Source organism: Nicotiana sylvestris, chromosome 1 (assembly GCF_000393655.2).
Source record: "Nicotiana sylvestris chromosome 1, ASM39365v2, whole genome shotgun sequence".
In the NCBI taxonomy this organism is placed as follows: domain Eukaryota; kingdom Viridiplantae; phylum Streptophyta; class Magnoliopsida; order Solanales; family Solanaceae; genus Nicotiana; species Nicotiana sylvestris.
In genome coordinates this window covers 31,237,816-31,265,700 of record NC_091057.1, presented here as the reverse complement: position 1 = coordinate 31,265,700, position 27,885 = coordinate 31,237,816, and the positions used below count along the sequence as shown (strand labels likewise).

The following is a 27,885-nucleotide window of genomic DNA, read 5'->3' as shown; positions in this document are numbered from 1 at the left end:
ATATTAAACAATTAGCTTATGAGTGCAGTTCCATAATTCCGGAAAGGATAAAGCCGTTACCGGAATAATATCATTGGTGGCAACTGCAAAGAACCGTTCCATTTACCCATGATTGTTGTCATCATCCATACTAGATAATAGAGCATGGTGACCATGTTTGCTGAAGTTTATCATTACCCCCTGGAAGATTTTGGGGGAATAGAGGTTCATCACGTGTGCTAAGGATAGCTCCTCTCCTATTTCTTGGCACAAGAGCCGAAGACAAGCAGTCGTCCTCCACACGGAAGGACTTACTTAATCCAAACACATCTGGTAGCGGAGATAGAATTCCTCAATGATGGAGTCAAGCTCTCCACTCAGAGAAAACACTCCCAAAGTAAAGGGATACGCGTAAAAGTATGTAAAACCCTACTTGGGTAGGGTTACCCTCTCCGCCAGATCAGGAGCGATAATATCTAAATCCTGGCAATGACAATCTTCCTTCACAACAGGAATACTGGAGGGACGGATGGAAGAAGGGTATCTGCCAACGGCCCATGTACGAGGGTTAGCAGTAGGAAACTTCTCTTCGAAATCTTTAGTGGTAATCATGTTCTTTGGGACGATAGTACTCACCGTAAGGGGAGCGGCATCATCAACTTTGCCTTTGTTCTTTGAAGAACTAGGTTTTCTTGAAGAGGAGGCCAATCTTTATCAAAGGAAGTGTTTTTTCTCTCAAAGAAGGAAGTTAAAGAAATGTTGAAGTCGAACGATGAATTGAGCAAAGAAAGTCTTAGAAAATTCAGAGTGTTATATATGAAGTGTAAATTAAGAAAGTTGATGCGTACAAGTAAAATTTTAGGCGGCTAAACTCGTGGCCATAATTACCTAGATATCTGGCAAAAGTTATGCCGAATAGTGGGATGACGCGTGTCCGGGGCATTAAATGCGGAGAGATGTGCATCTAATCAACCGTCAGAAGCTTTTCAGAGGGGATCAGTGAAATTCCTGCCAAAATGAATGTTTATACCAATTTCCCCATGACACAAAGTTATGTCACTGGAAAGCAGTGAGACTATCTGTATAGGGTAAAATATCTATGTTAAGTGACTGCATAAGGGAGTGGCACATGGAGCCGAAGGCAGAGGATAGCTAAATTCGAAGACAACTATTCCATCTGTTACCAGAAAGAATAGTGCTCATAAAGATGAAATAAATATCTACCACCCGATAGCATTAAATGGAGAATATTCTATAGCATTTAGTACACTGTCCATTATCGAGAATTTGTCATTCATCCCCGCCGCTATACATTCTTCAACGACCCTCATAATTGACATTAAAGAAGGGCATAATCCTAGGACTTTGTTCCCTAGGTGCAACTATAAATAGTGAGCTCTATCAGCATTGTAAAAGACACAAATATTCTGGCAAACTTATGCTATAATCTGTTCAAAGCTTTATACAATTTATCATTTTACTTTTTGATTCCATTGTTGTTGTATCCAGAAGCCTTGCTCCCGGAACTACTATTTCTGCTGTTATATTTTTATCTCAAGGCTAAGTATTGCATATTATTTCAATTCTTCTATTATTTCAGGATCGAATTAATTCACTTGTCTAGAAATCACATATAGATTCAACTATACCATTTTACGGGTAAATAAATTTATACGTGATACGAATCGATTTGACCCTTAAAATGATAAATAAATAAAATGCAAGATTTAGCATTGAAATCGAGATGAGATAGCAGATAGCTTGGTTCCGAGAGCAGAGCTTCGGGAGATAGTATTATTAATAACAGTAAGTGAAAAATAAAATGTTATTAAGCTCAGAATAATGTGTGTAGCATAAGTTTGTAGAGATGGTGACTAGGGTGAGGAATGTTGAGAAGGAGTTTTGGAAAATGTTTTCCTTCAATTGGAGGAAAATGAGTTCACGAGAAAAATGTTTTCCAAAATATTTAGTCAACCAATCATGGAAAAATTAAAAATGTTTTTCTTCATACCAAACACACTCATAGAGCCTCTTTGGCCAAGCTTCTAAGGGGCCAAAAGTACCTTTTTTGGTTAAAAAAGCACTTTTTGAAAAATTTAAGGTGTTTGACCAAAATGAAAAAGTACTTTTGAGTAGTAGCAGAAACAGTTTTTCTGCTTCTGGAGAGAAGCTAATAGCCCGTGTGGCCAAGCTTCTAAAATCAGCTTATTTTGAGAAGTGATTTTCTCAAAAGTACTTTTAAAAAAAGTGTTTTTGCTGAGAAGTAGTTTGTGTGTGGGTAATTAATTAGAAAAGCACTTTTGAGCAGTAATTAGTGTTTGACCAAGCTTTTGAAAACTGCTTCTAAGTGTATTTTTCTCAAAAGTGTTTCTTAGAAAAGTGCTTTTGGAGAGAAACTACTTTTTTCTACTTCTCCAAAACTCAAAAACACTTTTTTTTCCTTCCAAAAGCTTGGCAAAACACCTCAAATTTTGGCCAAAAGTGCTTTTGGCCAAAAAAAAAGCACTTTTGGCCTAAAAAAAATTTGGTCAAACAGGCTATAAAAATTCTAGCTTCTTCCGAAAAGCAGAAACAGAAGCATAAAGTTAATTTATTCAAGACAAAAATAACCTTACAATAAATTTATATTTTTCAAATTATCCCTCATTAATTTAATTTTCTTTTCCTTTTTTTTTTTAATTTTTGCTATACATTTATTCTCTTTTTTATTTTAATTACATTTTTATTCTCTTTCTCTTATTCCTAAGAGTAGATTTTAAATTTATATTGAATGATGTATTTTAACATATTTAAATTATCATGTAAATATACTAAACACTCAATATTATTGTTTTGGAATAAATATATTATATTAATGAGAATCTTAATTTATATTTTTACTTTACATTTTATATTTTAATGGAATTCTTTTCTATAAAATGTTTAAATTTATTTTTCTTTTCTAAATAATACTAATCGCAAATTAAATTTTTACTGTCCTTTTTCGTAATTTGATACTTAAAAGGATTTTTTAAAAGATTGGCCAAACACAATGAGCTTGCAAAAAGCAATACTCAAACGAATCGGCCAAACACAAACTATTTATTTTGCAAAAGTACTTTTTGATAAAGCACTTTTCAAAATAAGTAGTTAAATAAGTATTTTCTTTAATCAACCATGCATAGGATGAAGATTCTTACTAAAAGGTGAATTATACGTACCAGGATTTGCGAGTTAAAGTGCTTTTAATTTAGTTTCCTTTTCGCTTTTTATAATATTTACTAATGTAGCCACTTTTAGGGAATTAGTACTGTAATATTAGCACTTCCACTGTACCAAAAGCACCTACATCTAAAATTGAAGAAATATTCGAAAAGCAGTCAGTCAGTAATGCTAAATTACATATCCAAACCAGGAATTGGTATCGCTTTCACAAACGTTTATTCCAAAAGCCCTCTTTTACAAAAGTGGCCAAATAGGAGTATAACACACACACGAGACTAAATTATTGTGGAATAAAAATGAACTTTTTTATCAAAAGCAACAATAAAATTCTCTCTAAAGAGCTGCTTGTTTCGAATTTGGATAGTCTTACTTTAGTGCCTTCTTGATGTCTTTGACTGAAAAACCTCATTGGCTACTGGCTAGGTCAACACAATTTAAGCATATTAATTAGCTACTCAACTCATCGAACTGTCCAATAATTCTGTTTCGAAAATTACTCATACGCGCCTAGTATTCACATCAAACCACTAATTTAACCATTGGATCAGTCACAAATTAAATTGCATATACACATCACTTAATTAAAAAGTGATCCTCGGAGCAACAATCAACAATAAAGTTATCTCTGCATGATCTATAAGTCACATGTTCGAGTTGTGGAATCAACCACTAATGCACACATTAGGGTAAACTGCCTATATCATTTTCCATTAGGTACAACCCTTCTCCGGACCTTATGTGAACGTGAAAACCTTCGTCCGCAAGGCTGCCTTTTATACACTTCACTTAATATAGTTAAGTGGAAAATTTATATGCAACCATATGTTTTACATGAATTTGGTTGGTGCAAAAGTGAGGTACAAGAAATTTTCTCTCATTTGTGTAGTAACAGTTCAATCGCTAAAAAAATCTATTTGACAAGATAATGTTGCGATTTGCGAAGCAAGTCCTATCTTCTTTTTTTTCAAAATAATATTAGAACTGTACCGAGTTGGGTCTTTTGTGATTTTATCTTTCGCATTTAGCATAGAAAAAAGAAAAAAAGAAAATCAAAATGCCAGATAGACATTCCTCCACGTGTCACAAAACCATGAAATGTTCCAAAACTGAGTGGCCCACCGACAATCTCGGTTTGACTCCAATGTACGGTCAATCCATGAACCTATATAACTAACGTACCTTTGTATTTCCATTTAGACCAACTCCCCCAACTTTTTCATGTTATAATCCCAAAAAGTATTACATAAGCCGTCTTCTTTATTTTCATAATCCAATTTTCTCTCTATTTTCCAGTCCAAAAATAAATAAAAATAAAAACCATCCTATTTTTTTTGCATGGATTTCTCTCTTCCCTTGGTTACAAACATGAGTTTCATCAAGGTAACACAAAAGGTGGTAATCACAGGTTTCTTTTGTTTACTTATGTTTTTTCAGTGTATATATTCAAGCTTAAGAAATTAATATCAAAAAAGAAAAATGTTGCAGGACATGATGCTTCATCCTCAAGAACATCAGCTTTCTTATGTATACTGCTTATTTATCCCATATATACTTCTTTTTAGCTAAAATAAAGCTCTTTTTTGTATTATAAAAAATTGTTAACATTTATGTTGATTTCCTATAGGTTTTTACAAATATATAAACAAGATTCAAGTTTCATGGAAATGGTGTCTTACAAGTTTGAATGTTGTTTTTCTCTGTTTTCTTTCAAGATCTTGAATTAGATCATATTAACTACTTTTTCTTTGTCTCAATTGTGTTTATTTTTAAATTTAACCTTTTCTTTTAATAATTTATCTTCATGTTGTTGCCTTCATTTTTTCAATCAAACTATCTGCATGCATGGTGATGAAATTTACTACTATATGTTTTTGGTATTCAAATGTTCTACTAAGCTTTTGCTAGATTTTTCATTCATTAATTATCAGAAAAGTATTACTAAAAGGTTTTATGACTAAAAAGATTTAATCAAATTTTCAATGAATTTTTTTCTTTTAAAGATTTTTTCTATCTCAAAAGGGTGGCTGACCAACCTGTCATTTTCCATTTCCCATTTTGGATTACAATGGAATATTTATCTTTTCAAGCTTATTACTCAAGTTCTCTAACTATGAAAAATGATTCTTTATTTTTCTTAGGTTCTCTAATTGTTGAGACAAGTCACATGCTTATCATAATAGGCTTTTACTCCTACAAAAAGTTGCTAGTAGTTGCTTGTCCAACTTTGGATTCTTTTACTCTATTTTCCTGTTTTGAGAAATTGCTTTCACTAACATGATTCTCTCATCTTGAGAATTCATGTCCTTTTTGTATAATTTAGATGCCAAAAACATTAAGTAAAGCGTATGAAAATGTTAGGTATTCCTCGAGTCCCGCGCAATTTGCATGACAAAAAAAGATGATTTTTATCTAATATACGATAAATATGATTCTATTCTATGAAAGGTATAGTAGAAAAGTATAATTCTATTCTATACTAACAAGTCTTTTTCTTGTTAAAGAATTTGATTATTGTTTTTGTTTTTGCAGGAAGAGATGCCAAGCCCCTTAAGTGATCAAATTCTGAATTTTTGTGAGTCTGAACTTTTTCCAGAAATACAAAATTCAGAAGTTGCTTCTAGTTCAAATGGCTGCTGTTATGATGAACAATCCTCTTATAGTACAAATCTTGATCTAAACAAATTCCAAAGCACTAGTGAAAAGAATGATGAAACTATCACAACCTCGACCAAAGCAGCCACCAGCACAACCGATAACAATAGCAACAACAAGGATGACAACAATAACAATAACAGTCTGTCGAAAATATTTGATACTCAAGAGGAAATTGAGAATGACATTACTACTTCTATAGACTTCACACCATCCACAAACTTCAATATCCCTGACCATTTCCTTCAACAACAAGACGAACAATTCGACGTTAATACCCTTAACAATCACCATTACCCTGTCACAGATGTTATTTCTGGTCCCTTATCTCATCAGTATCGTCAAGATCACCCTCCTATCGTTCCGCTTATGGGACCTCCATTAGGCCATCTATACGCAGAGGAATCGTTGTCCTCTATTCCTCCTTACATGCGCGTCGTTACTTCATCTCCTTCTTGTTCACTTCTTGATCCTATTATAGGAAATTACATTCAAGGAAATCTTAACACTATAATCCCGTCTGATGCTTCAGCTGTATTTGCTGCTGCTGCTGCTAATAGCGCTTTGTTCTATGGATCCCAATTGCCAAATCAAGAATTGGAATTTCAAGAAGGGAATAGTAGAATTTTTTGCCCTGATGCCTTGTCAAGGATCTATAACTGTTCTATTGAGCTTCAGGTATTGATTTTAATTTTTAGTGAAACTTAGTTACTTATTTACTGTAGCTTTTATTTAGTGATTTTTGTTAAAAACAACTTTTTTCCAATGAAGGCAATCAGCAATGAGAGTCAGCATTTGGTTAGTGCTGTTGGTTGTTCTAACCCTTTGGCTGCAGAAGTTACAACTTTTGAAGATCCTTCCTATAATAAAACTGGCAGGTGCTCAGTTGAGGATAGGAGGGAGAAGATTCATAGATACATGAAGAAACGAAATGAGAGGAATTTCAGCAAGAAAATCAAGGTCTATATCTCCTCTTATAACTTAGATTTAACTTGCGTACATCGACAGTCTAAAGAATTTTAACTATTTTTAACATGTTGAGTAGTATGTTACCTACATATTGAGTAAAAAAAGGGCAGCCCGGTGCACTAAGCTCCCGCTATGCGCGAGGTCCGGAGAAGAGCCGGACCACAAAGGGCTGTTGTAAGCAGCTTTACCCTACATTTATGCAAGAGGCTATTTCCACAGCTCGAATCTGTGACCTTCTGGTCACATGACAACAACTTTACCTACATATTGAGTAGTATGAATAATTTGATGGTGTAAAAATTCTTATATACTATCACGATATAGAAGTTAAACTCGTATTATGTACTGCAATTTTTTTCTTGAGTTTGATTTTGGAAGCCAAATTTTGCAGTATGCATGCAGAAAAACACTAGCAGACAGCAGGCCAAGAGTGAGGGGAAGATTTGCAAGAAATGATGAATTTGGGGAAGCTGCAAGTAAAGCAAATTCTTATGGAAATCATGAAGAGGAGACAAGTGATCAAGATGTAAAGTTCAATAGTATTATATATCAAGATCCAAATATGGGTGCTGCTTCTACTCATGAGAATAATGTTACTCACAATGGTCGGATTTTCAACTCCAATATTTGTCACATATCAACTGGTCCCTATGATATGTATACACCTCTCTATTGTACAGATGGTCAACTGCACTAGAGTTTTATACATCCCTGCAATATTTGCTGCTATAACTCCTCTTCTGCACATAACAGGTAACCATTTATATGTTTCTTCCTTCTACTGGGGCAATTCCGTGCACAAAGCATCTTGCATTCATACAGGATCGGGGAAGGGCTTGCACCCAAGGAGTGTGAGGTAGATAACCTACCCTAATGCAAGTAGGGGTGTTCATAAAAATCCGAAAAATCGAACCAAACCGAAATCCAAACCAAACCGACCAAAAAAACCGATACTTTTTAGGTTTGGTTTGGTTTGGTTTTGGTTTTGAATTTTAAAAACCAATTAAATTTGGTTTGATTTTGGTTTTAATAAAAAAATAACCGAAAAAAATCGAACCAAACCGACTATAAAAGTAACTATTTAAATTTGTTATTACACCTTTATATATGTATTTTAATATAAAATTTCTAAAATTTTATCGTACATATTAGTCATTTGTATTTTTAGTCTAGTTCTTTGCTATTATAATAATCTAATTCTTTGCCTAAAAAATAAATTTAACTTCTATACTAATTTCATATCGTACAAGTTTTCCTTTTACACTATCCGGCATTTAAAGGATAATTTACAGTTAATCGTTTTATTAAAAAAGGGGGTTAATAATCAAGAAAAAAAAAATAAGACATAGTATATGCTACAATTAATTATAATATATTGATAGTTTATAAAAAAAGTATATTATCAGAGCATGTAAGTTAAATATGCATTGATAATGTAAAAGGTTTATTTTAACATATTGTAGTTGTAATCTGCCTTATTTTTCAAGTTACTAATCCTAGTTTTATGACCGGTAATTACCTAGTAAATATTAGGTGACTTTACAGTATATTTTTTCTTACCATATCTGTGTAAAGAGGTTAAACTCTTAAAATATACTGTTTACTTATGTTTTTTTCTCCTTTTTGTGGTTAATTTTAGTTGCAATACTGCATATGGAGGTGAAAGAAGAAGAGGTGAAATCGTTGTGTATAGTTCAACATAATATTGGTGTGAATACCTTCAAAATCAACTATTGCATCCAGCTGCCATCTTTATTTTTATATGTTCTTGCAACTCTATATATATACAATTTTTGCAGGACTATATTTTCAATAGGATATATTAATTAGTTGTGAACTAAAATAGAAAATAAAAGAATAATTTGTAATAATCTACTAAATGTCCTGTAGTCAGGGCATGTAAATTTTGTAAATGTTGTGCTATTGTAAGGAATAATTTTTTTTTTTGTATGCTAAGAGTTACCAAGTTGAGCAAATTTAGTAAAAAAATACGTCGGAACTCTATAATTGCTTTAGGCAAATTTATGTATGAATATCCGGCAATGATAGTATATTTTTATTTTATTGAAGAAAATTAACCTAAGTTGCCTCTCATTCAACCACTTAATATATATGCACTATAACTTATGTATAACTGTGCATATCTCAATGTATATTGGTTAGAAAAGGTAGCTAGTGAATCCGACCGACTATTTATGTAAATATTACTGTAGGTCCTAAAGATGTGCATATAATTATCATTTGGCGCAAATGACCTGTTTTTTAAGGATAATTTTATGTAGAAGGCTGAACTCTGAAGAAACTGTAGGATTCCTTGGTACATTTAACTCTTTTAACAGTAAAGTAGCAACTTTACCAGTGAATACGGCCAGTCAAACTTTCATCTAGTGACTATATTCTCTTCTCTCAAGCATTAAGTTACAAGGATGCTTTTTCACAAAAAGTGTTGAATTTTTATTTTCGAAATACTTTTTTCAAAAAGAATTTTAACTATTTTTTTCTCCAGTTTTTGAGGAAATTGAAAAGCATCACGGAGAGTAGCTTTTCAATTTTTGCAAGAACTGAAAAAACTTTTATTTAAATGGATTGAAAAAAATAAAATTTCTGAAATACTTTTTCACTTGTTTTTTAAACAAATGCTAATATATTTATTTGAAGAAAAGTGGTTGTTTGTAACTTTTTCTATTGTTCGTTGTGCTTATCCTACTATTTTCATTCCACATCTTTTTTTATATTTTTTATTTTTAAATAATAAGTTATTATGCTTGATAGTCAAAATGTGCAAGATAGTTTATACGAAGAGAATAGTATGATTAGCATTTCCCGGGAGAAGTACATAAACATTCTTAGGGCTGCTATTTAGGGATTAATCAATACTTATTTTGTCCTAAAATTTTAAACTAAAAATTTTAGTTTCAGAATAATTCATGAAATTTTTGTACCAAAAACTTAAACTGGAAAATCAAAATTTAAGATATATTGGCTAATTCATAAATAGCAGTCCTTTAGAATGGCTATCTAGTGTCATTTCTACCTGAATCTTGGACAAGGTAGGAAGCTGGGCCATCTTCTTGGGCTACACACGAGAAGCCCAATACTTGGCAGAAAGCTGGGCCATTTTACATCGTTTACTAGGTGTCCGTACTGTAAAAATTGCACGGGACACCTTATTTGATCGCCCTCATTTAACATATACTTATTTTTTTTAAAAGTTTTAACTTGTACCCATTTTTTAAACAATTTCAGCCCGCTTTCTCCTCCTCCTCCTTCTGCTTCTTCTTCTCCTCCTTCTCCTTCTTCTTCTTCTTCTTCTTCTTCTTCTTCTTCTTCTTCTTCTTCTTCTTTCTTCTGCTGCTGTTGGTGCTGCTATGAAACTTCAGTTCATGGGATGATTTCCATAAATATGTTTATCAGATTATTTAAAAATAAATTATAAATAATTACGTAAGTTAGTAGACAATAATTTGTGAATATTTCCATGTACGTAAGTTAGTAGACAATGATAATTCTGTTCTTTTCACGTTTATTGTTTCCAAAATTTATGATTTAGATACTGTTGGCAATCTGATTATTTATTTAGTATGATAGAAAGCTTTTTCAAAAACTTCAGCTTATACAGTGCTGAAGTTTTTACAAATGAACTAAATAACTTCAGCATCTTCTGCTGAAGTTTTTAAAAAAGCTTTATGATAAAACTGATGAATCCAGGACAAAAAATGCTGAAGTTTTTACAAATGAACTAAATAACTTCAGCATCTTCTGTTGAAGTTTTTGAAAAAGCTTATCCAGGACAAAAAAACTTCAGCTTATTTAGTGCTTAAGTTTTTATAAATGAACTAAATAACTTCAGCATCTTATGCTGAAGTTTTTGAAAAAGCTTAATGACAAAACTAATAAATCCAGGACAAAAAAACTTCAGCTTACTTAGTGCAATTACAAACAAAAACTTCAGCGAATAGAGAACAAAATTTCAGCTACTATGCTTAAGTTCAATAATTACAAACAAAAACTTCAGCAAATAGAGAATAAAACTTCAGCTACTATGCTTAAGTTCAGCAATTATAAACAAAAACTTCAGCACACTTGCTACTTCAGGCCCGTCTACTAGAACGCTGAAGTTTTGCGTGATTGCCTTTGCTACTTCAGCTCCGTATGCTGAAGTTACGCGAAAAAGTGGGTACGCTTGCAATTTATGCAAAGCATGCACAAGTTAAAACGTGACCCAAAAAGCGGGTATAGATTCAAATGCCCCGTCCGTACTGTCCAACTAGGCTATATTGTTTGAAAAAAGGAAAATAATGGCAAAAATGGATTTTCCCTAAAAATAAAAATAATAAAAGTATATGGGTCATATTTTGAAGAGCTTCTCTCAACATAGTTCGAAAGACATGAAGTCATGTACCTTCCAAAACTCACGTGAATATATATTGAGACAAATCCTTTTTATGCATTTTTAACCCACACAATTGAGCTAGAAGGATGAAGTACATCTTAGATATTATTCAAAAAATACAAACTTTTCCTTTTCTTGGAGGGACATTAGAAACTTCCATTTGAGGCTCTCTTAAAAATATTAGTAACGTAGAAAAATAGAAGATCGACATCCAAAGTTAATTCGATAGTTGGATATTTTGATTCCCATACGCTAATTCCACCATTATTGTATCATTAGTAGACTTACCCGCGCTTCGCGCGGAGTTTAAAAAACATCAATAAAATTTTAAAAAAGAATTTATCGAGTTAATAACAAATGTAGATATTATTCATCTTTTATGAGAAAGAAAGTCGCCAATAAATAAAATTTGTTTGGTTTAATTCATAAATTTAGTTTATTTGTAGCAAATAATCAAAATGATGTATAGTTAATTGTATATTATCAATGAATATTACTTAAGTTTTATCTAATTAAGAAATTCCAAGACCAAGAAAAATAAAACCTAAAATAAAAATAAAAGTTCGCATAGATTCTTAAAGCTACCAATTACACAAATAAAATAAATTAAATTATTTTTAGTTGTATATTGAGAAGCTAAAAGTTTCTATGAGAAAAAATATGTACTTTTTGACAAAAGATCATTAGGAAGACCTTCTCCTCTTAGTTTGCAACATATGTTAAAAAAATTTCCATTAATTTATTGTATTATTCTGGTAGTTAAAGTATGATTTTATGTGATACATTTAATTGAGTAACTGCAATATTAAATTAGAGATAATGTTACACTTTAAAGAATAAAATTCACCAAGCATTCACATGAACAATTAATTTTTTAATAAAAAAATCTCTCAAAATAACCCACTTAATAAGATAAGAATAAAAACTAATTGAGTGTAAATCCTAAAATTAGAATAATGAGTATTGTTTGTAACTTGATTATGAACTTCACTAAGTTTTCAATCATCGATAGTATATCCCGAAAATAAAAAAAAATTATTTCATAAAGTTAATAACTCGTTGTCTAGTGATTTTTAAACTACCGAAAGCCTGGCCCATTCACATTGTTAAATTTTTTATCGGTAATAACCTATTATTACATGTAATTTCTTAATTAATTAGATTACATTGTATGTTAACTTAAAGTAATCTACAAATTGTCATTGTCATAGATTAATGCCTAATTCAAAAAAGTTAATTGAAAAAAAAAATAGAGGAAAAAGAATTATGAACAAATAGAAAAATATATTTATAAAATAAATCTATATATAATAGGAAAAGAAAAACACATTAGAATCTCACTTCAATATCAGATAAAATCACGACTCAAAGTTATTGCAATTGTAGAGTACAAATATATACAACAAAAAACAGATATCATAATCTCTATGTATATATTATTTGAAAAAAATCACTACTTCAACTTATACAACATCAACCTAAGTATGACAAAATCAAAGACCAGTAATGAGAATTATGAAATGCGCTTTACTTCGATATTCACCTCATTATTTGACACTTCTTCTTAAACATTCTTCTTAAGATTCACACATGCATAGAATATCTTCGTGCATTTACCTTAAACAAAAAACAAAGAATAGAAATTATACCATATCTTACTATATTCATTAAAAAAGTTGAATATCAAATGTATAACGAGGGAACCTTCAAAGGCAAATGCCTTTTTTGTGCAATGGGTTCTTGAAACCAATATTTTTAATACGAAATATAAATATTTATGTAAAAAGTACTAAAATTTTAATAAATATTGTGTTTTAAGTTCATAATTTTCCAAGTATAAGTGTATAAGGAAAAATATGATATGACACCTGGTCATCTAAAGGATGGACACGTGAAATCCAAAACGGAGATGGTCACCGAACGCAGTTACTCCGCTTGTCACCGAAAGAGAATGTTCATAAATGTGTATAAAATGCTTTGCATCCGGTAGCATTTAATAGAAAATATTCTGCAACATTAAGAACGGCAACCCGTTACAAGAAATTTGGCATTGATTTTCACCATTACACCTTCATCAATGGCCCTCATAATTGACATTAAATGAGGGAACGATCCTAGGACCTCCTTCCCTAGACACAACTATAAATAGAGAGCTTAGTTATCATTGTAAAGGACACAAATTTTCTGACAAACCTATACTATATTCTATACAAAGCTTCATATCATTTACTTTCTTGCTTTTATCTCATCATTGTTCTGCCCAGAAATTTTGTTCCCGGAATCGCTATTTCTACTATTTTATCTACATTCTAAGGTTAAGTATCATATTTTTCTTCAATTGTTTTATTATTTCTGGATCAAATTAGTTCACTTGTCTAGAAACCACATATAAATCCAGCTGTACCATTTTACGGGTAAACAGTTTGGCACCTACCGTGGTACCTAGACAACCGTGCAATTAAATTGATCCTTGCCTTTTTTTACTAACGTACTTTAATTGTTTTGTCTTAAAGAAAATCATAAGAAATGGCAGATAATGTTGTTAACAACACGCATAACCTTGAGGTTCAAGGAGAGCAGCCTCATTTCGAGGACTCAATCAGTAACACCCACAATGAGGGGAATAAAGCCATACCAGTGCATGAAAGACAGTATCCTCGACATGTTCGGGAGACGACTCCCGATGATGCTGAAGAGGATCATATCGTCAACACGGTAAGGTTCTTGCAAGAGCAATAAGCTAGGCCATCTTATGCGGCAAGACAAGGTTATGGCGGAATTAAATCAGGCGTTGTTGGGGGCTTCTAGCAATGCGAACAGACGAAATCCAATTCCTCACGGTATTCCCGCAAAACAAACAATGCACAGGATCGACACCAACACACCCAGGGCTAAAGTTGGGTCCGACGGGGCTGGGGAGAGCGAACCCGGTCTCAATAGCGATAATGATCCTTTCAAGAATGAGCTTTTAAAATTTACGATGGAAGTAAACTCCCGCATGGACCAAATTCCGAGCGCGCCACCAGTATTGAAAGGCCCAGATTCGAAAAAGTATACTCAATTGACGTATAAGTCGAGTGCTACACCAGAACTAATCCCGAAGCGGTTCAAAATGCCCGAAGTCCCAAAGTATGACGAAACTTCAGACCTTCTAGAGCATATTACCACCTACACATTAGCGGTAAACGGAAATGATTTAGCTCCTCACGAAATTGAATTTGTGTTGTTAATTTTTTTTGAGAAACTCTCACAAGGGGAGCTTTGATGTGGTATTCATTGTTACCCGAGCATTCTATAGATTCCTTTGAAATGCTCGCGGATTCTTTCATCAAGGTCGATGTCGGGGCCAAAAAAGTACAGGCCCAAAAGGCTGATATATTTAGAATTGCGCAAGGAGAGTTCGAGTTATTAAGGGAGTTCGTTACCCGATTCCAGAAGGAAAAAATATTGCTCCTGGTTGTCCCAGATGAATGGGCAGCTAAAGCATTTACCAAAGGATTAAATCCGAGAAGTTCAAACACTTCCCGAAAATTGAAGGCAAGTCTGCTTGAGTTTCAAGCAATGACTTGGGCGGATGTCCCCAACCGGTACGAGTCAAAAATAAGGATCGAAGATAATCAGGTTGGTTTTTCATTATCGACCAAAGGACGGAAGAAGAATAGAGAAAAGTCAAAGGATAATTACGAAATAGACAGACAAACTCTGAGGGGCCGACTTCTACCCTACGAGCGGACTGAAGGTCATAGCAAAAGCCTTTGGGCAGCAGATAAGTTCACCATTGGCAAAAGGACCGATCATGGTCAGAACAACAGATCATTGCAGGAGAAAGAAACGTCAGGGTCACGGGATCTTTCTTGCCCCAGGTTATCGAAATATAATTTCAACGTCAGTATAGTAGAATTGGTGTCAGCCACCAGAAGCATCAAAGAGGCACGGTTCCCGAGACCAATGAGATCTGATCCCGGACAGATGGATCCCAACTTATGGTGTGAATACCATGGGACAAACGGCCACTGGATAGGGGACTGTCGACATCTTCGGGAAGAAGTGGCAACGCTATTGAATAATGGTCACCTCACAGAGTTCTTAAGCAACAGAGCTAAGAAAAATTATGGTCGGAACAGAGACAACGCAGAATCCTCGAAAGCTGGAGAAGAACCCCATGCCAAGCGATCAATATGATATTCAGAGGGAATGAGATTAATGGGGTCACCTTTTCGGTAGCAATGAAAATGAAAGTATCAATAACTCATAGTAAAAGGATCTGGGAAAGACGATATCACTTTTACGGAGGAATATGCAGACGAATTGCTGCTTCAACACAATGATGCACTGGTACTTTCTTTAAATGTGTTAGATTTTAAGATTAAACGTGTTCCAATGGATCCAGGAAGTGCAGCTAATATCATTCAATAGAGAGTGTTGGAACAAACTAAACTCACTGGAAGTATTATTTCGGCAACAAAGCTCCTCGGTGGATTCAACCTCGCGAGCATGACAACCCGGGGAGAGATTTTGCTGCTCACAAACTCTGAAGGAGTAATGAAAACAACTTTTTTTGAAGTTGTAGACGGAGACATGTGGTACAATATTATCCTGGGAAGGCCATGGTTACACAAGACGAAAGTTGTACCCTCGACGTATCACCAATTGTTGAAATTTCCAACTCCCGAAGGAATCAGGCAGATAAAAGGTGATCAACCAACACTAAGGGAGATGGATGCAATTTCAGTTTCCATAGAAAAGGGAAGGAGCACGCGAAATAGCAATTACAGGAACTGGCACTTGCTCCTGAGCTAGAAGAAGTTGGCCCTGGAACAGAATCATTAGAACAGTATCAGGTGCCAAGGTATTTCCATGTTCTGTGAGAAACGGACGCAACGAAGTCAATGGCGGAAGAACTAGAGGAAGTTGCACCGTTCGAAGAATTCCTAGAAAGGAAATTCCATTTGGGAACAGGACTACACCCGGAGCTCAGGTCTGCCTTTATTGAATTTCTTAAAATTAACGCCGATTGTTTTGCATGGTCGCATGAGGATATGACAGGTATCCCGATGGATATAGCCGTGCACAAGTTAAGCTTGGATCCCAATATACCTCTGGTAAGACAAAAGAAGCGCCTTATTGCTGAAGCAAGGAATAAATTCGTCAAAGAAGAGGTAACCCGCTTACTCAATATCGGTTCAATTCAAGAGGTAAGGTACTCGGACTGCCTAGCTAATGTAGTAGTAGTTCCTAAGAAAAAGAGTAAGTTTCGGATGTGCGTAGACTATAAAGATCTTAATAAGGCATGCCCGAAAGACTCGTTCCCATCGCCAAATATCGATCAAATGATTGATTCCACGACCGGGCACGAGTTAATGAGTTTCCTCGATGCTTATTCTAGGTACAATCAAATCAAGATAAACCCAGGAGATCAGGAAATGACTTCATTTATAACGAATTTTAGTATATACTATTACAATGTGATGCCCTTCGGGTTAAAAAATGCCGGAGCCACTTATCAACGACTCGTGAATAAGATGTTCGAGAAACAAATAGGAAAGGCTATGGAAGTATATTTAGACGATATGCTCGTTAAGTCTTTGAATGCAGGTGACCACCTTAAGCATTTGCAAGAAACATTCGACATCCTGAGGGAGCATAACATGAAACTTAACCCCGAGAAGTGCGCGTTCGGGGTCACCTATGGTAAGTTCCTGGGATTCTTGGTCTCACAAAAGGGAATTGAGGTTAATCCTGACAAAATCAAGGCCATAGAGGATATCCCGGATCAATTGTCAAACATAAAAGAAGTCTAGAGACTCACGGGGAGATTAACAACATTGAGAAGGTTCATTTCCCGTTCGTCGGAAAAATGTCATCGCTTCTTCGCACTGCTCAAAAAGAAGAAGAATTTCGAATGGACACCGGCAAGCCTTGAAGGACTTGAAGAAGTACTTTTCAAGCCCTCTGTTGCTCTTGAAACCAAAAGAAGGTGAAGCATTGCTATTCTACCTCGCGGTGTTAAAAGTTGCGGTAAGTGCAGTTTTAGTCCGAGAGGATGAAGGTACGCAATCTTCCATTTATTACATTAGCAAAATTTTAACGAGAGCAGAAACTCGCTGCTCACATTTGAAAAAATTGGCCTTCGCTCTCGTAGTAGCTGCTCAGAAGATGAGGCCATACTTCTAATTTCACCCAATAGTTGTGGTGACTACTTTTCCTTTGCGGAACGTTATTCATAAGCCTGAGCTCTCGGGAAGATTATCCAAATGGGCTATTGAAATGAGTGAATTTGATATTGAATACAAACCAAGGACTGCAATTAAGTCACAAGTCTTGGCTAACTTTGTGGCCAATTTCAGTCTGGGACTGCTACCCCTGGAAACTAAGGAGGCAGCAACGGTGTCGAAATCGACATCGGGAGTTTGGAACTTATTTACGGATGAGGCTTCCAATGTAAAAAGGTCTGGACTTGGAATAGTCTTAATCACGCCTTCGGGAGAAACTTTGAGGCAAGCCATCAGAACGATCCATTTAACTAACAATGAAGTAGAGTATGAAGTTTTGACTGCAGGACTTGAATTGGACCAGGGACTTGATTCCGAGGTCATCGAAATCAAATGCGACTCACAGCTGGTGGTAAATCAGGTCTATGGGATCTTTGACACTAAAGAAGAACGCATGCAGCAGTACGTAATAAAGGTCCAGGATTTGTTAGCACAATTCCGGGAGTGGTCAATTACTCATATCGCAAGAGAGAAGAATGCAGAAGCAGATGCGTTGGCGAACTTGGGATCATTAACGGAAATAAAGGAAATAGAGTTCGGCGCGGTAGTAAAATTATTAAACTTGGTTCTAGATACAGATGGTTATTACGAGGTAAATTCAACTAGTTTGTTCTGGGAATGGAGGAATGAAATAATCTATTATCTCGAGCACGGGAAGTGGCCCGAAGATCACAAGGCATCGCGGGCGTTGCACGTAAAAGCTGCACGATACTGCTTCAAGAGAGGCCAGTTGTATAGAAAATTTTTCCAAGGTCCGCTGGCCCGGTGCTTAGGAGCGTCCAAAGCTAATTACGTCATGAGATAATTTCATGAAGGGATATGCGTATATCACTCGAGCACAGATTCCTTGGCACTAAAGTTGATACAGGTAGGATATTATTGGCCCCGCATGGAAGAGGACACCAAAGATTTCGTACGAAAATGTGATAAATGCCAATGTTATGCACCATTAATGCATCAACCGGCTGAACCCTTACATTCGGTCATGTCCCCGTCCGTGGCCGTTCGTGAAATGGGGTATGGACATCATCGGACCGCTGCCGCTGGCTCCCGGAAAGGTAAGGCTTCTTTTAATTTTGACTGACTATTTCTTCAAATGGGTGGAAGTAGGTCCTTATCAGAAGATCGAAGAACGCAAAGTGGTAGATTACTTGTGGGAAAATATAATTTGCAGGTTTGGAATACCGAAAGAAATAGCATGTGACAATGGGCCACAGTTTATTGGTGCAAAAGTTACGAAGTTCCTTGAAGATTTGAAGATAAAAAGGATCACGTCTTCTCCTTAGCCTCTGAGCGCGAATGGTCAAGTAGAATCAATGAACAAATTGATTATTCAAAACCTCAATAAAAGGTTGGAAGCGGCAAAAGGCAAAAGGCCCGAAGAATTACCCGGAGTTCTATGGGCCTACCGTACAACGACCGAATCGAGCACAGAAGAAACTCCTTTTTCTCTTATGTACGTTGCAGAGGCTTTAATCCCAGTGGAAGTAGGAGAACCTACTTTGAGGTACTTCCAAGCTAATGAAAAATCGAACAACGAAGTAATGCTGATCAACTTGGAGCTGCTTGAGGAACGTAAGGACTTGGCGCGTGTAAGAATGGCAGCTCAAAAGCAGAGAATGGAGCGGTATTATAATCAAAGAGACAATCTCCGTTGTTTCAAGGTAGGAGATTTGGTTCAAAGGAAAGTAACTCAAAATACCTGGGAGCTCAATGCGGGGAAGCTGGGACCAACATGGAAAGGTCCCTACAACATTTTAACCATCACTGGGAAAGGTTCATACGAGTTGGAAAATCAGGAAGGAGATAAGCTGCCTAGCAATTGGAATATGACACACCTCAAAAGATATTATTGTTGATCAATATTATTCGAGCGAAAAGTATGTGCTTCACTCTTTTTCCCTTCATTCAGTTTTTGTCTCAATTGGGTTTTCTGGCAAGATTTTTAATGATGCAAGGACGGAAAGCGTACTACGAGGATAGAAGCAGTAAGACCTTTAATATCAAGGCAAATCAACAAATTCCTACTCGGAGCTAGATAGATAGTCTTTGGCTCTATAACAAATTCCTACTGGGAAGTTAAGTTTGCTAATGAGACCGTTCACGAGCATAATCACTAGAGGATTATTAGATAATCTTTTGCTTGATAGCATAGATTCCTCAAGGAAAGTAAGATGCGTTACCAAGTGAAGGATTATCTATCAATCTATTGGTGGAATCTTTGAAGGCACAAGACTTCCAATGTTCCAATTCACATTCTTCATATTCGAACACTGGGGGGAATGATATGAGGATACGACATCAGTAATCCACGTCGACCGAGAACGAAAATCTAGAAATATAAACGTGTCATCGAGACCGGGGACTGCACAACTAGCCCCTAGAAACAAGTTGTACAAGATAGACACAAGTAATGTCAATTTCTTTTTTAGCATAACAAAAGCTTTTGTATTTTTGAAAATAGAAGGAATTAATTGAAACGAAGTCCTTTTGTTTTTATCTTGTTTCTTATCTGAACGATGAACTAACTTTGTCATTTGAAAGTTAAACAATTACTTCAAATGCTAGTGTCATAATGAACAAGAAAGGTACTCTACAAGAGCATCGTAAGCATAAGAGGACCTCTCTTATTAAAACCCCACATTAAAGGGCAGGTTTCGGAAAAATTTATGCCCGAAATTAAAATTCTTGTGGGGAAAGAATGCACCCGAAGACGTATACGAAAAGACGCAAAAAGGTAAACTTGCGCAAACACTTATAGAAACCCTCATGTAAAAGGTATAATACTCAGAATCAAAGTACTTCAAAGAAAGTACATATGAAACTACGCATAGCAAAACACGAAATGAAAACATGCGCAAAATTCTTAAGAAAATGCAAAGATTAAAGATTTGCATGGGTATTCAAATGATATAAGACTCAAACAATACTTGAGCAAAAATGTATCTTTATTTACAAAAAAACGTGCCAAAATGGAAAAGATAGAAGAATGGGAAAAAGAAAAGAAAAGCTAAACTGCATCATTTCCGGAACTAGGAGGAAGAGAAGTGTCCGCTCCCCTAGGAGAAGTAGGTGTATCCACTGATGGCTAGACATTTTCCGTAGTTTGGTATTCAGCATCATCATCCTCTGATTCCTCTTCAGTTCCCAAATACTCAGAATTAGGACCAGAAGAACCAAAAGTATCAGACTGCGCCAGGAGTCCATTTTTAGCAGCCAACTCAAGCTCTCGGACCCTAGCAATTTCGGCATCAAAGTCAAGGATGCCTACTTTGGACTCTTCCAAGGTTTTTCTTCCCATGCTGTACATGGTGTAAGTTTTTTCAACAATGAGGTAAGCCGCTCGGCATTTGAGTTTTTCCTTGAGTTGGGTTACCTCATAAGCGAGGCTTTTCCGGGCGGACTTAATGGATTGGAGGCTAATGTCAAGGTCGTGGATAGTTAAAATAAAAAGCCTATTATGCTCGATAGTTTTTTTGTACTTCCCTTCCAACTAGGCACACTTCGTCTCCATTGCAGCAAGCTCTTCGATTTTGGAATCTAAGGCTGCTTTTAATTTAATCATTTTTTCAGCAGTGTCAGCCTCGCGCTCGGTTGCAATAAGAATAGTGTCATGGACTTCAGCCCATTTGGCCTTGGCCTAATCAAATATAACCCTTAGCAGGACAATTTCTTGTCTAAGGGTTACCACCTCTTGCTTGCTTTGCTGCAAACGAGCCTCCAAAACAACAGCCTCAGTGGCTTTGGTTTCCAGTTCCGAGAGGCAGAGGACAGTCTGGTCCCGTTCTGCAGAAAGCTAATTCCATTCAGAAGTAAGTTCCTCTTTCTCGCGAATCAGCTTCTGAAAGCCCTCAGAAACAAAAAAGTTGTCCTACAAAGCAAGAGAAGCAAAACTTAGAATATATTCATGCAAAGGTAGAAGAAAGAAACGTACCACTACGACATTATGCATGGCGTTGTTCAACAGGCATTCTCCCGAGAGTGCCCGAACCTTTTCCCAATATTTATCTGAAGCCAGAGGCTTCAGATAGTTAGCAAGCTCCACCGCTCGGGAAAGTAGGTTGCACCCGGTAGAGACCTAAAGAGTAATATTCCTCCTCCTCTATAGATCTTCAGAAGGGGCAGCATAATTTTGCCCCAAATTCCCATGAACTGGGGACTCCGGAGGAGGAACACCCTCTTCACAATCAAGTGCGGCCGATGAAGATGATGTAGCAATTGTTGGTGGAAGAGTTGATGAAGATAGAAGTGATGTAGCAGTTGCTGGTGTTGGTGAAGATGGAGATGAAGCTAATGGAGTCGAACGATGAGAAGCAGCTACATCAAATGCAGTGCTGGTAGATAGATGCTCCCCAACCAAAGACGGGAGGGGATCGGTACTCAAACCCGCAGTACTGGACACAACAGTAAGGACTCAGTAGCGAGAGTTAGCATTTTCTACCAAATCAAACTCTCCCTAGAGCACTGAGATGTTGTCCTCGGTTGGAATAGTTAACTCAGTAGATAGAGCATTTTGTTGAGTTGATGATGAACACCGCTTTTTGTGTAGAGAAGCTTCTTCATCACTGGTACTCTCCCCAGAGTGCCCAAACCTCGTCGACCACCACGGTGTCTATGACCGGCCCCGGAGGAGGGCTAGTGATCATGAATTCCAGAGATGACATGGGGCAGTAGTCTTCGCCCTCTTATTCCTTTCCCCGGCCGCAGAAGAATGCTTTCTCTTTGGTTGCTTGTTCTTCGGACGGGGACTCCGTAATGAAACATTTGGGCTCGAAGCAGGCCCGGAGTCACCTGCTCGAGTAAGCACCTCCTGAAGTAGCCTCGCCACAGGATCAGCCAAAACGCCCTCCTCGGGGACAACAACTGAGCCTGCAGGTAGACATGATTTCAAGAAAAAGATAGAAGAAATTAGCCAAGTTCTTCACATGAAAAATTGAAATATGGTGAGTTTGAATTACCATGACTTTTGGTCTTCCACCCATACTTAAGGGCCAGTTCTTTCCACAAATTCGGACGTCGTAATGTCTAAGATCTTCTGAACCCACCGGTCCAGAACTTTCATCGCCGGTGGGATCCATTGAGTTGCTGAAACATATGAAGGATGAAGAATCAATAGAGGTATAGAAGAATATTTAGTGAAAGAAAATATACTAGGTAGAGGTCTTACGACTATGGTTCCAAGCGGACGAAAAGGATGATGCTATTGACGGAATGATATTATTGGTGGCAATTGCAATGAACCATTCCATCCACCCATAGTCGTTATAATCATCCATGCTAGTCAACAGAGCATGGTGGCCACATTTGCATAGGTTTATCATACCCCCCCCCCCCAACAAATTTGGGGAGTAAAGATTTATCATACGAGCTAATGATAGCTCTTCTCCAATTTCTTGGCACAGGCATCGAAGGCAGGGAATTGTTCTCCACACTGAAGGGCTCACATATGCCAAGCATACTTGGTAGTGAAGGCAAAACTCCGGAATCACAAAATCAAGCTATCCGCTCAAAGAAAGAGCACCCAAAGTAAAGGGATATGTGTAAAAATATGTAAAACTTTCCCTGGGAAGGGTCACTCACTCCAATTGATCAGGAGAAATGATGGCGAACTCATGGTAGCGACAGTCTTCCTTCACAGTAGGAATACTGGAAGGGCGAATTGAAGAAGGATACCTAGTGACAGTCCATGAACGAGGTTAGCAGTAGGGAATTTTTCTTTGAAGTATTTTGTGGTGTTAAGACTTTGAGGGATGATGGAGATTACTGTTGGAGGAGCAGAGTCCTCAGCCTTGTTCTTTTTATTTGAAGAGCCAGCGCGTTTGGAAGAATAATCCATTGAATAAGAAGAAAGAGAACGGTTTTTGGTTCGAAGAGAATTAAGGAAAAGATGGAAAACACATATGCAAGTTAGAAGTTTGAAAAATTATGAAGTACATAGGAGAAGGGTGATGCGTCTAAGTAAAATTTTGGCGGCTAAATTCATGACCATAATTACTTCGATAATCGGCAAAGGCTGTGCTAAATCGTGGGGTATCAAATTACCGAGTCATACCATGAAAATTTGGGAGAGGGTGAGGAGGATGGTATCTATATCCAACAACCAGTTCGGGTTTATGCCGGATCGTTATACTACGAAAGTTATACACCTTATTAGGAGGTTGGTGGAGTAATATAGGGAGAAGAAGAAGGATTTTATCATGGTGTTTATTGATTTAGAGAAAGAGTACGACAAGATTCCTAGAGAAGTTCTCTGGAGATGCTTGGAGGCAAAAGGCGTGCCGGTTGCTTATATTTGGGAAATTAAGGATATGTATGATGGGGATAAGACTCGGGTAAGGACTATAGGAGGTGACTCAGAGCAGTTTCTGGTTGTTATGGGATTACACCAAGGTTCTGCACTCATCCCGTTCCTATTTGCCTTGGTGATGGACGCGTTAACATACCATATCCAAGGGGAGGTACCATGGTGTATATTATTCGCTGATGACATAGTTCTGATTGATGAGTCGAGAACCAGTGTTAACGAGAGATTGGAGGTCTGGAGACAGACTCTTGAGTCTAAGAGTTTCAAGCTGAGCAGGACAAAGACAGAATACCTAGTGTGTAAGTTCATCACTGAGCCGAGGGAAGTGGGCGTAGCAGTGAGGCTTGAATCACAGGTCATCCCAAGTAGTGACAGTTTCAAGTACCTTGGATCGGTTATCTAGAGGGGATATGATATTGACGAGGATGTCACACACCGTATTAGGGTAGGGTGGATGAAGTGGAGGTTGGCATCTCGAGTCCTGTGTGATAAGAGAGTGTCATCGATACTCAAAAGTAAGTTTTACAAAGCGGTGGTTAGACAGACCATGATGTATGGGGCTGAGTGTTGGCCTGTTAAGAACTCACATATCCAGAAGATGAAAGTAGCAGAAATAAGGATATTAAGGTCGATATGCGGGCACACTAGGATGGATAAGATTAGAATTGAAGATATTCGGGAGAAGGTGTGCATGGCTCACATTGATGACAAGATGCGGGAAGCGAGGCTCAGATAGTTTGGACACATACAAAGGAGAAACCTAGATGCTCCAATAAGGAGGTGTGAGCGGATGGCCTTGGAGGGCACGAGAAGAGGCAGAGGATGACCTAAGAAGTACTGGGGAGAGGTAATCATGCAGAACATGACGAGGCTTCAGATTTTCGAGGACATGACCCTTGATAGGAAGTTGTGGAGGTCGAGTATTAGGGTTGTAGGTTAGGAGGTAGTTGAGTCTTTCCTTCGTACCTTTGTGAGGCTAGTCTGGTAGGGTTTTTGTCGAAGTCAGTTAGTGGCAACATTGCATTTTACTACTCTTTCGTTTTCTATAGTGTCAGATCTATGTATTGTCTATTGTTTTTACTTTGCATCTACTTTCTCATTTTCATGATGTTATTTTCATATGATTTCTATTGGTGGTACTAATATTGTCTCTTTTCGTCTTCTTGAGTCGAGGGTCTTTCGGAAACAACCTCTCTACTCTCTCGGGGTAGGGGTAAGGTCTGCGTACACACTACCCTCCCCAGATCCCACTAGTGTCATTCTACTTGGTGGTTGTTGTTGTTGTTGTTGTTGTTGTTGCTGCTGCTGCTGCGCTGAATCGTGGAATGACGCGTGTTCGGGGCATTAAATGCGAAGAAACGCGCGTCTAATCAACTGCCAGAAGCTTGCAAAGAGAATTATAGTAATATCCGCCAAAAGGAGTATTTCTACCAACTTTCCGGTAACACGGATTTTGTCACCAGAAAGCAATGGGTCTATCTGTATAGGAAAAAATATGATATGACACGTGGTCATCTAAAGGAATGATACGTGGAACCCAAAATGGAGATGGTCGCTGAACGCAATTATTCCGCTTGTCACCGGAAGAGAATGTTCATAAAGGTGTATAAAATACTTTGTGTCCGGTAGTATTTAATAGAGAATATTCTGCAGCATTAAGAACGACAGTCTGTTACAAGGAATTTGGCATTTATTTCCACCGTTACACCTTCATCAATGGCCCTCATAATTGACATTAAAAGAGGGCACGATCCTAGGACCTCCTCCCTCGACAGAACTATAAATAGAGAGCTCAGTTATCATTGTAAAGGACACAAATTTTCTGACAAACTTATACTACATTCTATATAAAGCTTAATATCATTTACGTTCTTGCTTTTGATCTCATCATTGGTGTGCCCAAAAATTTTGTTCTCGGAATCGTTATTTCTACATTCTGAGGCTAAGTATCATATTATTCTTCAATTGTTTTATTATTTCTGGATCAAATTGGTTCACTTGTCTAGAAACCACGTATAAATTTAACTATATTATTTTATGGGTAAATAATAAGTACAGTCTAAGAACCTTTATACTCCAATAAGTTTAAATTTTTTATCCACTTCTAACCTAAACTAGCTTAGTGATACACTAAGTAATTTAGTTTTACTATTACGGTTAAATTATTTGATTTGATGCAAATACTGAGTATACACTGCAACCTTCCACATCGACACTTCCAACATATTCATTTCCCCAGGGGGGAAGTAAATTAACGGACCAACTTTTGGTGGAAAAAAATTATTAATTATATATCAATCGGACCAATTACTTAAAATCTTGAACCAATTAACCTAAGTCATCAAAGAATTGCGCAGAAATCAGGAGAAGTATATTCCAATTATCTATTATTCTACCACATAATCTGGAATTGAAGAACTAACAGTAGCAAATATTTTGACTAAACCATTTTTCAAAACCAACTTTAAAACAGTAAGTATAAGTTTCCCATTCAATTTTTTTTTTTTTTTTTTTTGACTTTGAAGAACAACAAGTTATCTCTTTGTCATTTTTTTCAAGGATTAGTTGGTAGTTTTTAAGTATACACAAAAATAAGTCTTTCTCTATCAATCAAGATTTCAAACAGATTCATTGCATTAATACTGCAAATTTGTCCTTATGGATTCTTTAATTCGGTCCCACTACCTGAATTTGAGTTTTCAAAATGGAGCTAATTTAATATACTGTATGCATATAATCAAATCGTTTTCAGAGAGTAGCTATACTTAACTAGCTTTTGGACATAAATTTAGTTAAAACTTGAAAAAAGAGTTTTTAAAGTTATATTAAAAAATAATTTTAGAAAGTTGAAATTGTGTTTGGACATGCATTTTATTAGAAGAACAATGTTTTTAATTTATTTATTTTTTTGAAAAAAAGTAACCAAAATCTATAGCCAAGCGGGAGCTTAATTTGACTTTGTATATTCTGAAAAGAAAAGCAGATTTTATACAGTGTGTTTCAATTATTTGAGCAGATTGAGTGTTCATTTTGTATTTATGTCTTGAATTTGAACTTTTAAATTCTGAATCCATGGGGTGCTGTTTATATAAAGAAATAATATGCACCTTCTAGTGTCACAATTATTGAAGCATATTTTGGATTCATGTCCATTTTATGAATTTGAATTTCAAATTTGAAAGATGGTGCAGAGATATTATATAGTAAATATTTTAATGAAAATACGTTGTTGTACCGTGAAGACATATTCACCGAGATTTCCTCACTTTATAATGGTCTAATGGTGGCTTTACAACAACACCAAAAGTTGTTAGTGGAATAACAAATATTCTTTTATTTTTGATTAGACGTATTTGATAAGAAGTATTTTACCTATAAAGTAAAATTTTACAACATTAATCCACATTAGTCGGATCTCAAAACAGATATCGAATATCAGAAAAAAATAATAGAGGCTTTAAATACAAACTTCTCCCACTAATATTTTAAACAAATAAAATATAGTGAAAATGTGTTAACAATATATAACTATGGTAATAATAATTATTTTGAAAAGTTATCTGACAAGACTAAAATCTGTTCCCAACTAATAGTAGGTATCACATACATATAAAAAAAATTCTTCATTATGGCTTATCTTTAGTTAAATCTACATTGAAATCTAAGAGTTTGTAAATCTTTCGAGACAATGTCTTTCTATGTGATTTTAGGCCTCGTTGATAAAGGATGAAAAGTGCATGTTTTGAGTGTATCTATGTATTAATTCTTGTGTGAATTACGGGAGTTCATACTACTTTTAAAGTAAAAATATGCTCATTACATGTTTCTTATGTGTAGGAATGAACTCGCGCGGAAAAGGATCAAATAGGAGTAAAATTGGCGAAAGAAAAGCTAAAGGCAAAAATCTGGGATATCGAAACGAGGCTTGCTTCGCTAGACGGGGACCGGAGCAGAAAAAATCAGCTTCTCCAATCTGAATTAGGAGAAGCCAAATTTACCCCAACTGAACCCTAAATCATATAAATATGATAGGTAGCCAATTTTTATATGGAGGGAAAACTTTGGGGAGGCAAGAACACACTTGGAAGCAAAGAAAAGCCATAATAGAGTTC

General features: G+C 36.2%; 2 protein-coding genes across 7 annotated transcripts; both read left to right on the top strand.

The window, feature by feature from the left end:
* Positions 1–4,400: 4,400 nt before the first annotated feature.
* LOC104226224 (uncharacterized) lies at positions 4,401–8,774 on the top strand. 6 transcript variants are annotated; one of them, XM_009778163.2, is made up of 5 exons: positions 4,401–4,563; positions 5,713–6,513; positions 6,607–6,795; positions 7,196–7,557; positions 8,444–8,774. In XM_009778163.2, the coding sequence occupies exons 1-4, from the start codon at positions 4,519–4,521 to the stop codon at positions 7,499–7,501; spliced, it is 1,341 nt and encodes a 446-aa protein (XP_009776465.1). In that variant the 5' UTR covers positions 4,401–4,518; the 3' UTR covers positions 7,502–7,557; positions 8,444–8,774. The 6 variants fall into 6 exon arrangements, with proteins under 6 accessions (XP_009776465.1, XP_009776462.1, XP_070014831.1 ...); XM_009778160.2 differs by having other exon boundaries at positions 4,401–4,575; XM_070158730.1 differs by having other exon boundaries at positions 4,401–4,575; positions 7,196–7,660.
* Positions 8,775–17,464: 8,690 nt separating this feature from the next.
* On the top strand, positions 17,465–19,328 carry LOC138868249 (uncharacterized). Its single transcript, XM_070145781.1, has 2 exons — positions 17,465–18,221; positions 18,937–19,328. Exons 1-2 carry the CDS (start codon positions 17,465–17,467, stop codon positions 19,326–19,328), a joined length of 1,149 nt encoding a protein of 382 aa, XP_070001882.1.
* The last annotated feature ends 8,557 nt before the right edge of the window (positions 19,329–27,885 follow it).